The following is a 17,124-nucleotide window of genomic DNA, read 5'->3' on the forward strand; positions in this document are numbered from 1 at the left end:
GGTTCAAGCAATTCTCTGCCTCAGCCTCCTGAGTAATTGGGCTTACAGGCGCCCACCACCATGCCCAGCTAATTTTTTTATTTTTAATAGAGACAGGGTTTCATCATCTTGGCCAGGCTGGTCTTGAACTCCTGACCTCATGATCCACCCGCCTCAGCCTCCCAAAGTGCTAGGATTATAGCTGTGAGCCAACATGCCTGGCCGTGACTCCTTTTCTCTAGTCTCCTGTTCCTGGTTCTACTGTTCCCCTGCTAAAGACAAAACACATGACAAGACTTAACTTTAAAAGCCTTTGCAGAGACACTGTCCCTTTTGATCTTCAAGGTGACCTCATGGGGAAGAGACGACAGAAGGAGACTGACCCTAATAAGTCTGGGGCCTTGACCAAGGTTGCACAGCCAGGGATGCAGCAGGGCCCTCTGATCCCCAGGTGGTCTTTTCAACCAGAGTACATGGCCCCCACTTCTAGCTGAATGTGCCGTAAAGGCATCAGATGTCCCAAAAGTTTCTCCCCAACAGTCCAAGGTCATCACCTCAGGCTTTAGCAAATCCCAGAACAGAGATCATGGGAAAGGATGGTGCATTTTCAGGTACACCTCTCCTCTTCCCAGTTCAAAGGATCCTGCCACTCAGGCCACATGTCAGGAGGGGCCCGAGAGTGGAGGGTCTGCCTGAAGAGCCCCAGGGGAGGCTCTGGGTGGCAGCTGGGGCCAGTGCCTGAGTTTTCATCACTCACTTCCTATTGCCACATCTGACACAAGATCCTGGGTGCAAACAGCCAGCTGGAGCTGGAATGTCAGGTTGTGCAGATCCAGAATTCACTGTCACCCTTCAGGTGACATGAACAGAGAATCCTAGAGCCTCACGCAGAACTAGAAGGACCTGAGGCCCAGCCGAAGGGAGCCTGTGCTTTGTAACAGACTTATCCAAAGCCAGCACTGACCTGGCAGGAGGGTAGGGCAGTTCCCTGACGGCCCTGCTGCCCTTCTTGATCCTCACCCAGCCCTGGCCCCAAGCTAATTAATTTCAAAGATAATCACTTACAACACTCAAGGTGAGAAAGAAAATGGGCATCCTCTTCAGAGGATGATGAAAGCCCTCAGTATCTAAAGCAACCTGTTCCAGGCCAATAAGGTTCACAGCCTTGGCCCAACAGAAGCCCTGAGGGAGCTGAGCAGCTAAGCCTGGGTTTTGTTTTGGTTTTGGTTTTGGTTTTGTGAGCACAATGAGGGTAGTGAGGCTGACCTCATGGGTCTGTGGTGAAGAGCAAAGAGAACAGCTATTGGTACAGGCCAGGTAGATACACTCAGTGAACACAATCTAATAGCAGTGTCATGTGTGGGTCCTGCCCACACGGAGGGCTTCATAAGCCCCCAGCCCATTCCAGGGACACACCCACACTATACACACATATATGTACACACACACTCATATACACGTACGCACATGCATGCTCATAGCCTAGGTGATATGTCTTTACCTGTCTGCTTCTGACACCAGAGCAATGCGGCCATAGTCCCAGAATCTTCTTCTTATAATGGAAAACACCAAGATTAAGAACTAAAAATAGAAAATAAACCAAGTAAAAGTATATTGGATGGCTTCTCATTAGAAGACACAGCGGTCTCCGGGGTAAAACCCACCTGCCCGCACTCAGCAGGGCTAGAAGGAAAACACACAGGCTCAGAGAGGGCACTGAGCTGCCCAAGGCCACACAGCTCAGTAGCCTGGATGCTTTGCTCACCCCTTTCACCTGCTCCTGTCACCTGTGCCCACGCCACCAAGGTTGCCGGCACTGATGCCAAGCTTGCCTGGAGCCTGCCTAGTTATGCATGTCAGCCCTGTCTCTTGCTCTCAAAGCAGCAGTGATACCACAAGGACCCAGTCTCAGGCCCTGATCTGCCTTCAGTGGCCCCTAAGCAGGGGGGTAAGGTCTGGCCTCACAGCAGTCCCAGGAACCAGTATCCTTCTTCACTTTACAGAAAATTTATTTTTCTTTTTGTGAGATGGAGTCTCGCTCTGTCACCCAGGCTGGAGTGCAATGGCATGATCTCAGCTCACTGCAACCTCTGCCTCCCTGGTTCAAGCAATTCTCATGCCTCAGCCTCCAGAGTAGCTGGGACTACAGATGCCTGCCACCATGCCCAGCTAATTTTTGTATTTTAGTAGAGACAGGGTTTCACCATATTGGTCAGGCTGGTCTCGAACTCCTGACCTCAGGTGATCCCCCTGCCTCAGCCTCCCAAAGGGCTGGGATTACAGGCGTTAGCCACCACGCTGGCCAGAAATTTCATTTTAAATTACAGAACCAAGGTAGCACAGCCTCCTCAGGCTAAGCCAGAAACGGTCAGATTTTTCCTCTGAGTTTGGTTCCCCTGACGGCAGGCCCCGCAGGCACAGAGCATGCATGCAGACAGCAAGGCACCACGAGAACCTGTGCTCAGGCTGGCTCGGCCTTCATAAGCTGGGACACCTCAGCAAGCTTGTGTCCAACGGCAACCTCAGGGCTGGACTAAGCCGGTTAGCTCTAGACATCTGTAGACTCTAGACTGTCCTCAGTCCCCACAGTCCACCTTGGCAGGCTCCCTGCCATGTTCCTGCCTCTCTTCCCTCCCTAGACAGGGTCCCTCTCTTTGAGGTTCAGGGAGGTAGAGAAATAAATCTTAGTAAGCACATCCCTGCCTGCTCTGATCAGAAACAGGGGTTTTGAAGGTGGGCTTTGTTTTCCTAAAGGAAATCCAGAAGACCTGAAGCCCAGAGGCACTGAGTTCTCGTGGAATTTTCTTCAGGTGAATCAGGAAGTTGGTGACATATTTTCAAAGGCAGGTGAGTTGTGTTATAGGAAAACCACGAAACCTGCTCAGCAGGTGCCTGCCCTTCCTGTCCACGGCAGCTGCCGCCCTGGCCTGTGCAGTGCAGACGTTTCCCACAAACCCATGCTCTCCAGGGCCCTCTGGCTCTTATGTGTCCCTGCTCCCCCATCCCCAAAACTTACTGCAATAAAAACCCACCCCTGGCCAGGCACTGTGGCTCACTCCTGTAATCCCAGCACTTTGGGAGGCCAAGGCTGGTGAATCACTTGAGCTCAGGAGTTTGAGACCAGCCTAGGCAACATGGTGTGAAACCCCATCTCTACCAAAAATGTAAAAATTAGCCAGACATGGTGGCATGTGCTTGTAGTCCGAGCTATGCAGGAGGCTGAGGTGGGAGGATTGCTTGAGCCCAGGAGGAGGAAGTCGCAGTGAACTGTGATTATGCCACTGTACTTCAGCCTGGGTGACAGAGTGAGACCTTGTCTCAAAAAAAAAAAAAAAAAAATTCACCTTCAGCAGCACACTCCAGTAGAGGGTGACTCTCTTCTCAGCCAACACTGTTTTAACAATACCCACCGAGCCCACCTAGGGTCCCTGCCCAGGCCCCCCTCTCTTTACTCCTTACCTTGGCCAAACTCTCCCCACCCTGAAGACCCAGGGCCACCCTCCTCTAATCCCACCAACTCTGAAATCCACCCCAACACCACTGTCCACTCCTCCCTGCTACCCTAAGCCACCCTCCCCACGTTCCCCACCCAAGCCTAGTCTCCAGCTCCAAGCAGTCCAAGGGTGTTTACTCCATCAGAGCCATCTGCCCCCTTCATTCAGATGGTCTCTGCTACATGTTAGGAGACAGCATCAAGAGGCACTGGCCAGCCCATGGCATTTGTAAAAAGAAGGGGCACTTTAACCCCAATAAATCTCAGCCAGCTAACGTTGAGTCTGCATAAGGAAGAACAATGACATGTTTCAAATTGGAGGCATCCTTGTGAACAAGGAGATCTACGTTAAAGAAAGGCCACCTGCTGAAGGTACGCTCTGAGAATCTTTTTTTGTTTTTTTTTTTTTTTTTTTTTTTTTTTTGAGACAGCGTCTCGCTGTTGTTGCCCAGGCTGGAGTACAGTGGCACGATCTTGGCTCATTGCAACTCCGCCTCCCAGGTTCAAGAAATTCTCCTGCCTCGGCCTCCAGAGTAGCTGGGATTACAGGCATGCGCCACCACACTCAGCTAATTTTTTGTATTTTTAGTAGAGACAGGGTTTCACCATGTTAGCCAGGCTGGTCTCGAACTCCTGACCTCAGGTGATCTACTCGCCTTAGCCTCCCAAAGTGCTGGGATTACAGGCATGAGCCACAATACCGAGCCCAGCTTCCGATTCTTTAAAAACCCCAGGGATGCCAGAGAGGAACGGGAGGTGACACTTGGGAATTGCAGCTGCTCTATTCTAGTCCGTACTCTCCATTCACATTTCTCAACCCCTTGAGATGACCCTTCCCAAGGGCCTTAAAGACATGACAGGCAGAGAGCTCTGCAATCATGGTAATAATCACAGGCGTAGCTATGTGAGCATTTTGGCCTTATCCAATCTCCAAAATCCTCTGAGGCAGGAATTATGATCTCCATTTCTGAAGCAGAAAGGGGAGGTGCACAGAAGCTATGTAACACATCCAAGTCACAGAGCTGGTAAGCAACAGAGTAGGGATTTAAACCCAGCTACGTCTGACTTCTCATCTAAGTTTCCCAGAAGGCCCTGGGCGGGGGATTTAAACAAATAACTGAGGCAGTAGGACACGACTCGTGAGGGCTCTCACCAGGAAGCAGCTGACGTCTATGAGCAGGACAGTGGGGATGCCACCAAAGGTGACTCCCTGGAGCACGGTGCTGTTTTTGGCCGAGTTGTAGCAATAGGAGTCATTGAGCTGGTCCCCGAGGCCCAGCTGCTCCCTGATGGACACCGCCTTGGACTGCCACAGCTCCAGGAATGGGGAGTCCGCCATCGTGCCTGTCTTCCCTGGAGCACAGGACAACAGAGCAAGGCAGACAGATGTTCAGCGCTCAAATTTCTTGCAGGTTCCCACCAGTGCTGGCAGAACCAAAGGTGGGCATTTCCCCAGGGACTGGTCGGGCACAGGGAGCCAGCAGCAAAGAGTCCAGGAGAGCCAGACATTGGACCTCTGAGTGCCTGGCGGTGTCCATAGAGAATGGCTCCATTACGGGACAATCTCGGGGGATCAGATGGTCAGAGTGGATGGCTCATCCAGGACACAGTGGGCAGATCCCCAGAGGGGGTGACATGGAGTAAGGGAGGGACAGAGTTGCTGCAGCTGCTGACTTAAGAAGTCCTAAAGCTCCTCTAGCCTCAAGGACTCATGTTGGGAAAGTCACTCCTGCAGAAGCCACTGGCAGATCTGTAGTACAGGCAGGGGAGAGGGAGAAAGGCACACAAAGGCAAGAGGAAAACACAGGGATAAACAGGGAAGAAGGGAACATCCAAGTATTCACGATGGTCCATCCACGAACCACCGACAACACCTCACTCCCACTGCTCACAGAATGTCAGAGCTGGGACCTCAGAGATGGGTCCATCTGCTATACTTGGAAACCAAGCCTCAGAGGTTTAATAACTTACCCCAAGGTTAAGGTTAAGGAGCTGGTCAGGGCAGAATTGAATCCCAAACCCAGTGTCCTGACTCTCAGATGCCAGTTCTCTTTTTACTTTGCCACAGAGGAGAAAGCAAAGGGGGTGGTCTAGGGTAGGGAGGGGGAGGGAGTCAGGAGTTCCAAGGCCTTCTCAGGGACCTCTGGGTCCCCCAGCTCTGCCCTTTCACACATACATACCCCTCCTGGGTACCATCAGTCTAACTGCAAGGCCCAGCATTTCCAAAGCAAACACTGCTCCAGGCTGGGTTGTTGACTTTTCCTTCCTGAGGCTCCTGGTGCCCCTGGTGAAGCTAACAGAAATCTCCAGCGTCTGTCCCCTGACACCTGAGGCCCGGGAGTTAGTGTCCAAGTTCTCACGCTGTGGCTGAAGGGCCAGAACACATGTTCAACCTGGACTTGCTTAAGATCCCATCTGCCCAAATCTGGTAAATCTAGAATTCCCAGGGGATTTCTGCTAAGTCTGGTGCTTCTAGCTGTTATAGGGACAAAGATCTTGAGAACAAGAAGAAAAGATATAGAGAACCCAAACAGATGTTTGGATACCAGTAGTGCTGGTGGGGTATGTTGGATAACCCCTAGGCCTGCAGTGCTGGGGACAATCACACATGGACACCTACACACACACACACACACACACACACGACAGGAAGTATAGGAAGGGTGAATAAGTGGAAAGTCCAAGAGCATGGGAGCATCCCCCAGAGAGCCAAGTCACTTTTTCAACCTTCTAAGAGACTTGGCAATGGCTGGAGGTAGTAGGGGTTGTGATGCCAGAGTCATGGGGCTGCTGGCTCTGAACACAGTCACAAGAGTGACCTCTGAAACACAGATGTTCTTGGCTTCCCTTTAAACCCTACCCAGTGGTACCACCCAATGGAACAACCCAGCCCGACACTCTGAGACCACCACCTACCCCTCCTTCTTCCTGTCCCCACACTTACCAGATGCTAGGGGAAGGAAGGACTGTGGATGGACCCGTTGGGGAGGTCCTCAGTTGGAGCTGTCTCTGGCAAAGGCAAAAGCAGCCCCAGTACCTCCTAAGCGGCGAAGGGCCAGGCCTCAGAACTAACACTCATTTCCTGCAGGGCTTTCCTGACCAGCAAGTCCTGGGGTACCATCCTGTAGACTTTCCTGAAGGATCACAGACACCCAGCATCACATGGGAGCCACCCTTTTCCAGCGTAGGGGTCTGGATGGAAACCCTCCAGCACACACCCGTGTATGCATGCTGCCCATATGGAGCTTTACGTTCTGCCCAGTGGGCTCCCTCCTGCCTGGATCTCTCCCCAAACTCCCAGAACTGGCTCTCCATCCGTCAGTGCTCCTCTGTGCGACCCTACTCCTCCTTCCTCAGCCAGCACCACCTGCGGACCCAGCCTCTCTCCTCTTCACCAATAACTCAAGGACCTGCTGGGGCTAGGGGAGCAGCCCTCTCCCACAGAAGCCCTGGAGGCTGTGGGCTCATGGTAGGACCCCAAGCAAAGGACTTCACCTGGGCCCCAAGGGCTAGTGCTACTGGGGAGGCTCCCCAAGGTTCCCCAAGAGCTAGAATTAGGAAAAAGGAACACAGCAGCATGAACAAGGAAGGCTTGAGAAGTGAAGTGGAAAGAAAAAACATCCCATAACATGCTCACAGAGGGAGCATTGTCCCTGGAAAGGGGAGGGTGCTGTGGCGGTGCTGGGAGTGGCACACCCTCGCCAGGACTGCAGAGAAGGAGAGAGGCCTCCGCGAAGGGAAATACCTGTGGCTCCTCTTCCCCCTCCAGCCCCAGTTATGCCTCTAAGTCACTTGTCTCTTGCCAAATAGGCTTCCCAGAATGGTTTGACAAAGTCTGATAAGAACTCAGGGAGGTGGCTAGCAAATACTATGAGCCTGAGATGGAGATAAGTTCAGGTGGCCAGTCCCGTCTGCCCTCTCCGATGAGTACCCAGGTTAGGGCACAGCTCTGGGGATCCACAGTCTCTCTTAGACCCTTCAGCTCAGTCCCAGCCTGTGCCTGCCCATCAGACATGTAAAGTCCAGATCCCACTGAAACAGCTCCATCCCTCTGGCTCTCAACAGGACAGCTCCTCTGCATCTTCACAAACAGGCATGTTGTGCACGGGCAGCTGAGAACACAGACAACATGAAGCAGCGCTGCCAGACTGAGGAGAAGGCAGGGGGAGGGGAGCACCCAGTTGGCAGCTATGTGGAGGAGGCCAAACCAGCAGCTAGGCACTGTGGTTGCAGTGGCACCACCTGGCTGAGAACCCCAGGCAATATTCAGTCATCCTAGATGTATGTGAACGCCTAGCACTTATCTGTGCCTTCCATAAATTCTCCATTCATCCCCTTATTCCCACTTAATATGCTGAGGGTAGGAAAGCCAAGAATTACTGCTGAGGCCCAAAAGCCAGAGTGGGCAGCAGGTGACTTCACGCTCCCAACCCAAAGTTCAACCCATGTGCATGCAAGCGTCTGACTGTGGCCAGTGGGAGATGGCTAAATCCAACAGCTGTCTGAACCTGCCAAAGTAAACCACCTATGCTAACCCACTGCCCGGTCTCCATTGGCAGCAAAGACTGGCCTGGTGACCAACTTGACAAGCTCTAGACATGCCAGCACAATGCTGCAGGAAGTATATGGGTATTGTTGGTTCTTGCAAGAAGGCCCGTACAAATTCAGGGTAATTTTATCATCACCAAATCTTTCAATCCTGTGATGACCATAGCAAAACTACAAGCTGCTCCAGGCCTTCTGCCTCAGGAGCTAACTCTGGTCTTTCAGATGCAGAATAAGGTTGCAGAGTAAACCTTATGGCAACACCAAACACGACCCAGTAACCCGGACAACTGTTTACCTCTACCCTGGAGCACAAAGGAAATGACACAGCCCCTGGCTGAAATGAGAGGGAGTGTGGCTCAGGGATTATGTGAGCAGGCTCTGGAGTTAGGGTCTCAGCACCACGCAGTTCAGACAAGCAGCCTAACCACTCCGTGCCTTGGCTTCCTTGGCCCGGAAATACGAGTGATCACTTTCTCTCACGGGGCTGTTGGGAGGCACAGACCCCAAACAACACCTGTAAAGCACTTAGCCCAGGACCGGCCCTAGCAAGCAGTTAGAAGCTGTTTGCCTTTATTTTAAGTCACCCCTCCAGCTAATGGGAAACACAAGGGCAGGACCCCACCTGACGTCTTCTCCGTTAGAGCCCAATGAACAGCTAGGAGAGACCTTTGCCCCCATACTAAACAAAGGAAGGGGGTGTGTGAAGAGAAAAGGAGCCTCGGCTTCCGGCTTCCGTTCATATCCCTCTGAAGGCACAGCAGACTTGAGGATGACCTGACAGGTGTCAGGGGAGGGTCAGGGGGTCCACCACGCTGTCCACCCCTGCCCTTGAAGAGGACACCACCTGCCTGGGGCTGAATGACCAAGGCCCCTCCAGGGCCTCAGGCAGCTATTCTTATCAGGTGCTGGAACCTTTGCGGATTTGGTTTCTTAGCAGAGCTCACCTCACCTGTCCCGCCCCCGCCCTTCCCCCCAGTTCCCGAGTCCCCAGCCTCCGTCCTCAGGACTCCGCCAAGGCTGCAGGAAGTGGTCACCCAGGGACAGCCCGAGGGTGGCCTCTGCCTTCCTGGCGTCAGGAGACTCGGACGCCTGGCCCTTTCCCAGCCCGGCCTCGTCTAGGGTCGGAGGAGCCCAGAGCTGCGCTCCTAGTTAGGTGAGAGGTCGGATTCCGCCGACAAATCCCAAAGAGAGGGATGGGGAAGCAGGTACCAGTCCTGAAAGCGAAAAGTCGGAGCCTCGGAGAGGGAAGTCCTGAAAAGCCGCCAGAAAGTCCCGAGGAACGCAGGGCTGGAATGGGGGCGCGGCGACCCCTGCCCTGACCCTCTCCTCCCACCCAATCCGGCGTCGTGAACCCCTGCTTGGGGTCGGGGGCTTTGGTGTCTGCGGAGGCGGGGAGCCGTTCCGGAACCGGACACTTGGCGCGCACCCCGACGTGGACCCGGCCCCGCACGTCCCGGGAAAGGCGGAGGGCGCGTTTCCCCCCTTCACGCCCCCGTCCCCTGTACCTGCGGCGGCGGCGTGTCTGGCGGGACCCAGCCAGGCGGGGCGTGTTCCGACCACTTAAAAGTTACAAAGTGAAACTCCAGCGCCTCCTGCACATGCGCAGAGCTGCGTCCACAGCTTACCCAATTTGGAGCCTTCGCCCGCGCCGGCGCGAGCCTGGACGCAGCCGACTGCGCCTTCCGCGGTGGCCCTCGGCGGTCCTCTGCCCTGGCCTGGCCTCCTGATCGTCGCGTAGCCCCGCAGGTCCTCCCGGAGGTCTGCAAGCCCCGGACCGGCCAGCTCAAGTCCAGAGGCTGAGAAGGGATCCGTTGGGGCGCACCCTCTTCCGTCCCCCTGTACGAGCCCAGTCTCTGGACGCCTCCGAGAGACCTGGGCCAAGCACAGGGTGGTCGCAGCGCAGGGAGAGCATCTGCAAACGTTGGTGGTGGTGCTTTGAATTTCCGCGAAGAGCTCTTAGACCCGCCCCAGGAGAGTGGAGGTGGCGGGGTGGTAGCATGGGGAGCTCAACAGGTTTCAGCCTGCACTTCGGCTCCGGGCAGTCGGAGACCGCGCGGAGAGCCCTGCGAGGGGCCGCGGCTCCCCCGCCGCTGTAGAAGGCCGGGCCGTGAAAGCCCGGAGGGTCTTCGTTCGGGCAAAAATGTGGGGGCGGGTCGCAGCATTTCCAACGCTCCCTAGGGCCAAGTCCCTTACTGCCCGAGCCAGGGCCGCCAAGGGCACCTACTCCAGCCCAGCTACGAGAGCGCGGCATGCCTCGCGGCCCGGAGCCAGATGTTTCCCGGAAGCCGGTGGCCTCTACAACTAGACCGCAAGCTCGCAAGTCCGCCGCGCCAGGGACTGCTGGGCGCTGCGCAGGAAGCGAGGCTGGATTCCGGGAGGACCGCGCGCCCTGGGAATCAAGGAGCAAACCACCCCATCCGCAGGCCCCTGTTTCCCTGTCTGTGAAACGAGTGGTTGGACCAAAGCTTCCCTCTCAGGTCCTTTCTAGCACCAAACCACTCTGAGTTCTGAGCAGTCCTCTCCCCACATGCACGGCTTTGCGGGTTCTCCGATCTCTCTTCCATTTCTGACCTTTCATCTTTTTCTGTAACGGTATAAAAATATCCTTCTTATGGCCGGGCGCGTGGCTCATGACTGTAATACCAGCACTTTGGGAGGCTGAGGCGGGCGGATCAGCTGAGGTCGGGAGTTTGAGACCAGCCTGACCAGCGTGGAGAAACCCCGTCTCTACTAAAAATACAAAATTAGCCAGGCATGTTGGCACATGCCTGTAATCCCAGCTACTAGGGAGGCTGAGGCAGGAAAATCGCTTGAACCTGGGAGGCGGAGGTACAGTGACCCGAGATCGCGCCATTGAACTCCATCCTGGGCAACAGGAGTAAAACTCTTTCTCCAAAAAAAAAAAAAAAAAATTTCTCCTTACCTCCCTGTCCCTGATTCTAGCGCCAGTCTGTGGCTGTCCAGGGGTCGGGTGGGGAGGGTGGGAGGGTCTCTTCCTGCCTCTCTCAGTTCTTTTCTGTCCCATCTGGCTTCCCCCTCTCTCCCCAAACCTCTATCTACTAGTTATTTCCCAGGGTTTTTCCTCTGTGCCCACCCCCACCCAGTATAATCTCTGCCCTTGTCCCTCCAAAGCTGGGCCTGGCCATCCCCCCTCCCTGTTCTCTTACCTCCACATCTGACCATCTGCAGAGTCCTGGGTGTGGCCCCTGGACTCCCCGTTGGCTCCTGAGACTGTCCCTGTCCAATCTTCTTTCCACTCCCCACTCCCACACCTGCCTGTCCTCCTCCCTTCCCTGCCTCAATGAATGGTGCCCCCACGTCTGATCTGTGGGGGCACCATTCATTGGGGTAGGGTCCAGGCAAGTGCAAGGTTCCGGTCTTGGTAATTAGAATGCTGAAGCCACTGACAAAGATTTCAGAGAAAGAAAGGATTTCTAACTTTATTCTTGAGTAGGTTAAGGTTATTTCAAAATCAAGAGAAGGCCTTGATGGATCAGAATGTGAGTTGAGATAGCCACAACCTTTGTTATGTCAGTTGTGTGAAGTGTTTGTAAAAATCACTATTTTATTTTTTAATTTTTAATTAATTAATTAATTTACTTATTGAGACAGAGTCTCGCTCTGTCGCTCAGGCTGTAGTGTAGTGGTGTGATCTCGGCTCACTGTAACCTCCACCTCCTGGCTTCAAGTGATTCTCCTGCCTCAGCCTCCCGAGTAGCTGGGATTACAAGCATGTGCCACCACACCTGGCTAATTTTGTACTTTTAGTAGAGACAGGGATTCTCCATGTTGGTCAGGCTGGTCTCAAACTCTCAACCTCAGGTGAGCCTCCGGATTACAAACGTGAGCCACCGCACCCAGTTGCACAGCTCTTATAGCTATAAATTCCAGATCCTCTGGAGCTTTATTTTTTTCTCTAAGTATAGATGATTATTTTGATCACAGGTTTTATTATGATGCAAGTAGGATTGAAATAAAGCCCAATCACTATGCCCAGGAAAGTCAAAGTGTCAAGAACAGAAAGATTTCTGTATCAATTCTGAGAGGACAGGCACCACAGATACTAGAATCAGAATACATTTTATTTTTATTTTATTTCATTTTATTTTTGAGACAGAATCTTGCTCTGTTGCCCAGGCTGGAATACAGTGGTGTGATCTCAGCTCACTGCAACTTCTGCCTCCTGGGTTTAAGGGATTCTCATGCCTCAACCTCCCGAGCAGCTGGAATTACAAGCACACACCACAATGCCCAGCTAATTTTTGTATTTTTAGTAGAAACGCAGTCTCGCCATGTTGGCCAGGCTGGTCTTGAACTCCCGGCCTCAAGTGATCCGCCCACCTCAGCCTCCCAAAGTGCTGCGATTACAGGAGTGAGCCATGGTGCTGGCCCTGAAAGCATTTTAATCCTAGTTTCCTGTATTGCTTAACCAAGATCTTGGCCAACTCAAGCTCTTTCCTTAGTTTTACAATTAGGTTGACCTAATCTCTGTAGAACTTTTTGCTCCTTCCTCAATTTGCAGAGCTTTGATTAAAATGGAAAATTACAGCCGGGCACAGTGGCTCATGCCTGTAATCCGAGCACTTTGGGAGGCTGAGGCTGCCGAATGACTTGAGGTCAGGAGTTCCAGACAAGTGTGGGCAACATGGCAAAACCCCATCTCTACTAAAAATACAAAAAATTAGCCTGGCATGGTGGCACATGCCTGTAATCCCAGTTACTCAAGATGCTGAGGCATGAGAATCGCTTGAACCTGGAAGGTGGAGGCTGCAGTGAGTTGAGATTCGGCCACTGCTCTCCAGCCTGGGTGACAGAGCAAGACTCCGTCTCAAAAATAATTAATTAATTAAAATAAAATAGAAAATTACAAAATTACAGAATAAAATGTGTTTTATTCATGTTTTACAAAGTCTTTATTATCTGGATTGGAGTTGCACAACCCACACTTAACCCCAGGTCTTAGGTCCATAGTGGTGGAGGAGTTTAGCCCAGATCCAGTGACAGGACAAGTAAACAATGACACATTGGGGTTTCTGCCCTCAGGTTACAGTATCTCCACATGTAAGTGCTTAGAATATAGTGCAGCGAATAATAAGAATAGAGAAAACTGAGCAAGGGCTCCCGAGTGGCCAAGGATTCTCATTCCTGAGAAGCACAAACTAGGTGAGGTAACTTGTCAAGGGAAGCAAATTCAGGGCTCACTAGAGAGCACAGAGCATTTGTTCATCAGCAGTTCAGTCATCGCCAGCTTTCCTGGTACCCTAGAACACTTCAGAAACACACACAAGTCAAGTCCCTCGGTGGCTACACTAGGTGCCTACGGCTGGAGTCCCCTTGGCACCAGCGCCCCATCCGAGGCACAGCTGCACTTCTGCACCCTCATGTTGGGCAGGCTGACCACCTGGGGCCTGGTCCTGCCTCCCTCCTTGATGCTGACGATCATGGGCAGCGAGGCAGTCTCCGAGGCGATGCACTGTCGTGGCCCCAGAAACGGCCACTTGATGGCCAGGGCCTCGGGGGGCTGCTGGCAGGTGCCCACACACTCATAAGCCAGGAAGCCCGGGGGCTCCAGCACCCAGTTCTCGGCCCACTTCATCCCCTGCAGGTCAATGTACATCTCCTGGCGGCAGCAACGGGTGCCCTCGGTCACTGGTGCTTCAGGGTCACAGTCGCCCTGAGCTCTGTGTGGGCAGAGAGAGCAGGGTCAGCAGTCATCTGGGATGGAGATTTATGATCCATCTCTCAACTTCAAAAAGCTGGATGTTTGTGATATAGGATAGACAGCTACAAGTAACTTGAAAATTAATAACTGATATTTACTGAGGACCTCCTAAGAGTCAGAGGAAGAATTGTATACATTGTCTCATTCATTCCCAGAGCACTCTGAAAAGTTGTCCATTTCAAAACAAATTTAATTGCCTCTCTGTCTCTTTATTCCGGCTCACCAGTTTAACCCTCAGCACCTACCCGTAGTCCCCGAGGTCCAGGGTGTGCAGCTCCAGCTGGGGCTCCCCAAGCCCGGCCGGCGCCCCCTGCGAGGCAAAGCGGACCAGCTTGTAGGCGCGGGACGCTAGCGGGCCCGGATGCTCCGTCTGCACCGACACCTGTAGCAGCAGCGGCTGCCAGGGCCGGCTCAGCTGCTGCCAGAAGTTCACGGCCTCGGTCACGTCGAAGACCTTCCAGCCGCTCTCGTGGGCGGACACCAGCCTGAGACACGACAGAGACCCAGCGCCGCGTGAGGGCGGGGACTGGGACGGGCTCCGAGGGCCCCGCTCCGCCCCCCGCGTCCCCGCCCCCAAGCCAGGCCGAGCAGCCCCCTCCCCCTGCCGTGCGCGCCCGCGCGACCCGCACCTGGAGTCGATGAGAGAAGTGCGGTTGGAGCCGTCGTCGCGGACGCGAAGCCACTCGACGGTCACCCGGGCCCAGGCGCTGCGCGGGGACAGCCGCCCGTGCCTGTGCAGCGCGGCCTTGGGGACCGGCTCCTGGAAGAGCCGCAGTATGGCCTGCACCAGCTCACTGTTGGGCGGCAGCCGCTGCTCCATGCCGAACACCAGCAGGTGCGTGCTGGCCTCCGACGCCAGGAACCTGCCGGCCACCTCTGGGGACAAGAGCAGGGTCAGCGGAGCCTCCCTGGACTCCAGGGGAGCTCTGAGGATGGCAGGGCCACTGAGCTGGCAGCCAGGCCAGGAGACACCGGCCCCTGTTCTATCTCTGGGGCAAACCCAGTTTAAAAATCTCCCTTGGATCTGGGCCTTGTTTAGTAACAGTTTACATCCAGCAGGCAGGGGCGCCTGTGGGACCCCGGGCTAGCAAGTTTGCCTCAGCTGAGATGCTGGGAGCAGAATCCTCACCCAGGTGCCTGGCCTTGGGTCTAGCTCTGCGCACTGAGGACCTAGGGAGGTGAGAGGCTGCAGGAGGATTCAGGCCCAGCTGCACCCCTGACAGCCAGGTATAACCCAGGTAGTCTACTTAAGTGCAGTATTTTCCAGTTACCCAAACAGGCTTCTATTTACAATGATTCATTTTGATGTTCACAATGCTGGAAGATGGGCAAGACATAGCTATACCCCAGTTCCACATGAGCGAATGGTTGTGAGATGATTTTAAAGCAATATACTCCAAGTAGAGCTCAGACCAGAGTGGCAGTATGAAAACAGACCCCGGGAGTCCTGACTGCGTCCACCACTGCATGCTGAGGCCCTGCCATCCTCACAGGCCCGGCCCCACCTCACTGCGCTTTAGACCATGGCCCGCACCCAGCCTCCCACAGACCTCTGCAAGGCCAGGAGCCCTTTGACGCCACCGGAGTGGTCACATCTGACCTGCCCCATGGGACCAGGGGCAGCAGGGAGGGAGGGCCTCACCTCGGAAGCTCTGGCTGAATCTCTTGCCGCGGGAGCGGTCCCCGTGGCTGCGCTGCAGCAGGGTCACGTATTGGGCCCTCACGTGGGCGGGGATGACCAGCTCCTCCATGTCAGCCCTGTCCAGTACAGGTGCCTCGCTGAGCTGCAGCTGCCGCAGCAGGCTGCCCAGGAGCTGCTCCCCGGTCAGGGCCGCCCCGGGGCCCGCCAGGGGCAGCACCCAGAGTGCGCAGCAGAGCCACAGGGGTCGCATGGCACTGTCTGGAAGGAGCGGTGGGCAGAATGGGAATGTCCCTTGAGATGGCTAAAGGAGGGTCTCAGGCAGCTGGATGTGCTGAGAGCCAAGCCTGGGCAGCTTTATAGCCTGGGGTGGAGGGAGGAGGTAGGGAGTGGGGAGGGAAGGAGGGAGGGAGGTCACACCCCTGGGACCTCCTAGGAGCTCACAGCCAGACAGGTCCCGGAGCTGGGAGGAGGGGCTGTCTAGATAGGACTAGTCTGTCTGGGCTGTGAACAGCTGGGTATGGCTGTCTGTACAATGGTCGTGAACCCCTAATGTGGGTTGAGGCCTGACCAGTTAAATTAAAAAGCTCATTTCCTAGAGCAGACATGGGGCTCTCATTCTCTGCAAGAGGCTTAGTTCCCCCAGTTGCTGGTAAGTGGACCTAGAGTCTTGTTCCTTGCGGCAACCAACCAATCGACAGGAACTAGAACGACTTGGGTAATGTAAGGGCCAATCCGGCCTGCAGGGATGAGCATCTGGGCCCCTGCTCAGAGGGTCCTGGGGCCTCATGAGATCCTGAGCTGGTGGTCCCCAGCTGTGAAACCAGACTTCCCACTGTTCTGGGGAGACCTTCCTAGGCAAGGGAGCCTGGGAGCATTTAGTACCAATGGGGTTTTGTCCAATAAGGAAGGAGCCTCATCCTCTCCCTCATCCCTGCTGTTCACAGAATTAAAGTTTAGAGTTGAAAGGAATATCCAGGCTACCTTCTCCCCCAATTTTTTTTTCTTTTGAGACAGAGTTTCATTCTTGTTGCCCAGGCTGGAGTGCAATGGCGCAGTCTTGGCTCGCGGCAACCTCTCCCAATTTTTGAGCTGAAAAAAAAAACTGAGGCTCAGAGACGTGTCAACTTCCTGAAGCTCACAAAGTTAATGATCAATGTCCATATAAAGTCAGGTCTTGCAATTTACAAAGTTCTTGGCACACTCAAATTATTTACAGCCTAGTTTTGACCTATGCCCTAAAGGGAGTCAGGTGGTCTCAATCCAGGTGATCAGGTCTAGGCTGGGGCAGGGGGACAATCCCCCAAGACAGAGGACCTCTATTCTGAATGTGGATTTGTGATCTGGTTAAAGAGTTTTGCTGGGGAAATAAAACAATTGGGTGATCAGCCAGGGGTAGGGCTACCAGACAAAATACAAGACACTATTTGGGACATAATTATACTAAAAACTTCTTCATTGTCTACCTGACATTCAAATTTCACCAGAGTCCTATATTTTTATTTCTTTTTTCTTTTTTTGAGATGGAGTCTCACTCTAGCGCCCAGGCTGGAGTGCAGTGGCCGGATCTCGGCTCACTGTAAGCTCCGCCTGCCGGGTTTAGGCCATTCTCCTGCCTCAGCCTCCCGAGTAGCAGAGACTACAGGTGCCCGCCACCTCGCCCGGCTGGTTTTTTTTTTTTTTAAGTAGAGACGGGGTTTCACTTAAAAGTAGAGCCAGGATGGTCTCGATCTCATGACCTCG

The 17,124-nt window shown here is 54.0% G+C and overlaps 2 protein-coding genes across 7 annotated transcripts in view; both read right to left on the reverse strand.

Annotated features, from left to right (window-relative positions):
- The window catches only part of TMEM63A (transmembrane protein 63A), a 37,887-nt gene extending 27,602 nt beyond the window's left edge, over positions 1–10,285 (reverse strand). The window contains exons 1-4 of one of the 5 annotated variants that reach the window (XM_023203641.2): positions 9,526–10,283; positions 6,417–6,606; positions 4,626–4,825; positions 1,481–1,560 (exon numbers count right to left, since the gene is read on the reverse strand). In XM_023203641.2, the coding sequence (XP_023059409.1) occupies positions 1,481–1,560; positions 4,626–4,811 (266 nt within the window). In that variant the 5' untranslated portion in view covers positions 4,812–4,825; positions 6,417–6,606; positions 9,526–10,283. Of the gene's footprint in view, positions 1–1,480; positions 1,561–4,625; positions 4,826–6,416; positions 6,607–9,525 lie in introns of all 5 variants that reach the window. The other 4 variants (XM_023203644.2, XM_023203645.2, XM_023203643.2 and 1 more) reach the window with 4 other exon arrangements.
- A 2,611-nt stretch (positions 10,286–12,896) lies between these two features.
- On the reverse strand, positions 12,897–15,714 carry LOC111537079 (left-right determination factor 1-like). Of its 2 annotated transcripts, XM_023203637.1 has the most exons (5): positions 15,385–15,634; positions 14,590–14,618; positions 14,372–14,487; positions 13,988–14,227; positions 12,897–13,701 (listed from the first exon to the last, which is right to left on the reverse strand). In XM_023203637.1, exons 1-5 carry the CDS (start codon positions 15,632–15,634, stop codon positions 13,338–13,340), a joined length of 999 nt encoding a protein of 332 aa, XP_023059405.1. In that variant the 3' UTR covers positions 12,897–13,337. The 2 variants fall into 2 exon arrangements, with proteins under 2 accessions (XP_023059405.1, XP_023059404.1); XM_023203636.1 differs by having other exon boundaries at positions 14,372–14,618; positions 15,385–15,714.
- Between the last annotated feature and the right edge of the window lie 1,410 nt (positions 15,715–17,124).

This window comes from Piliocolobus tephrosceles, chromosome 1 (assembly GCF_002776525.5).
Source record: "Piliocolobus tephrosceles isolate RC106 chromosome 1, ASM277652v3, whole genome shotgun sequence".
In the NCBI taxonomy this organism is placed as follows: Eukaryota; Metazoa; Chordata; class Mammalia; order Primates; family Cercopithecidae; genus Piliocolobus; species Piliocolobus tephrosceles.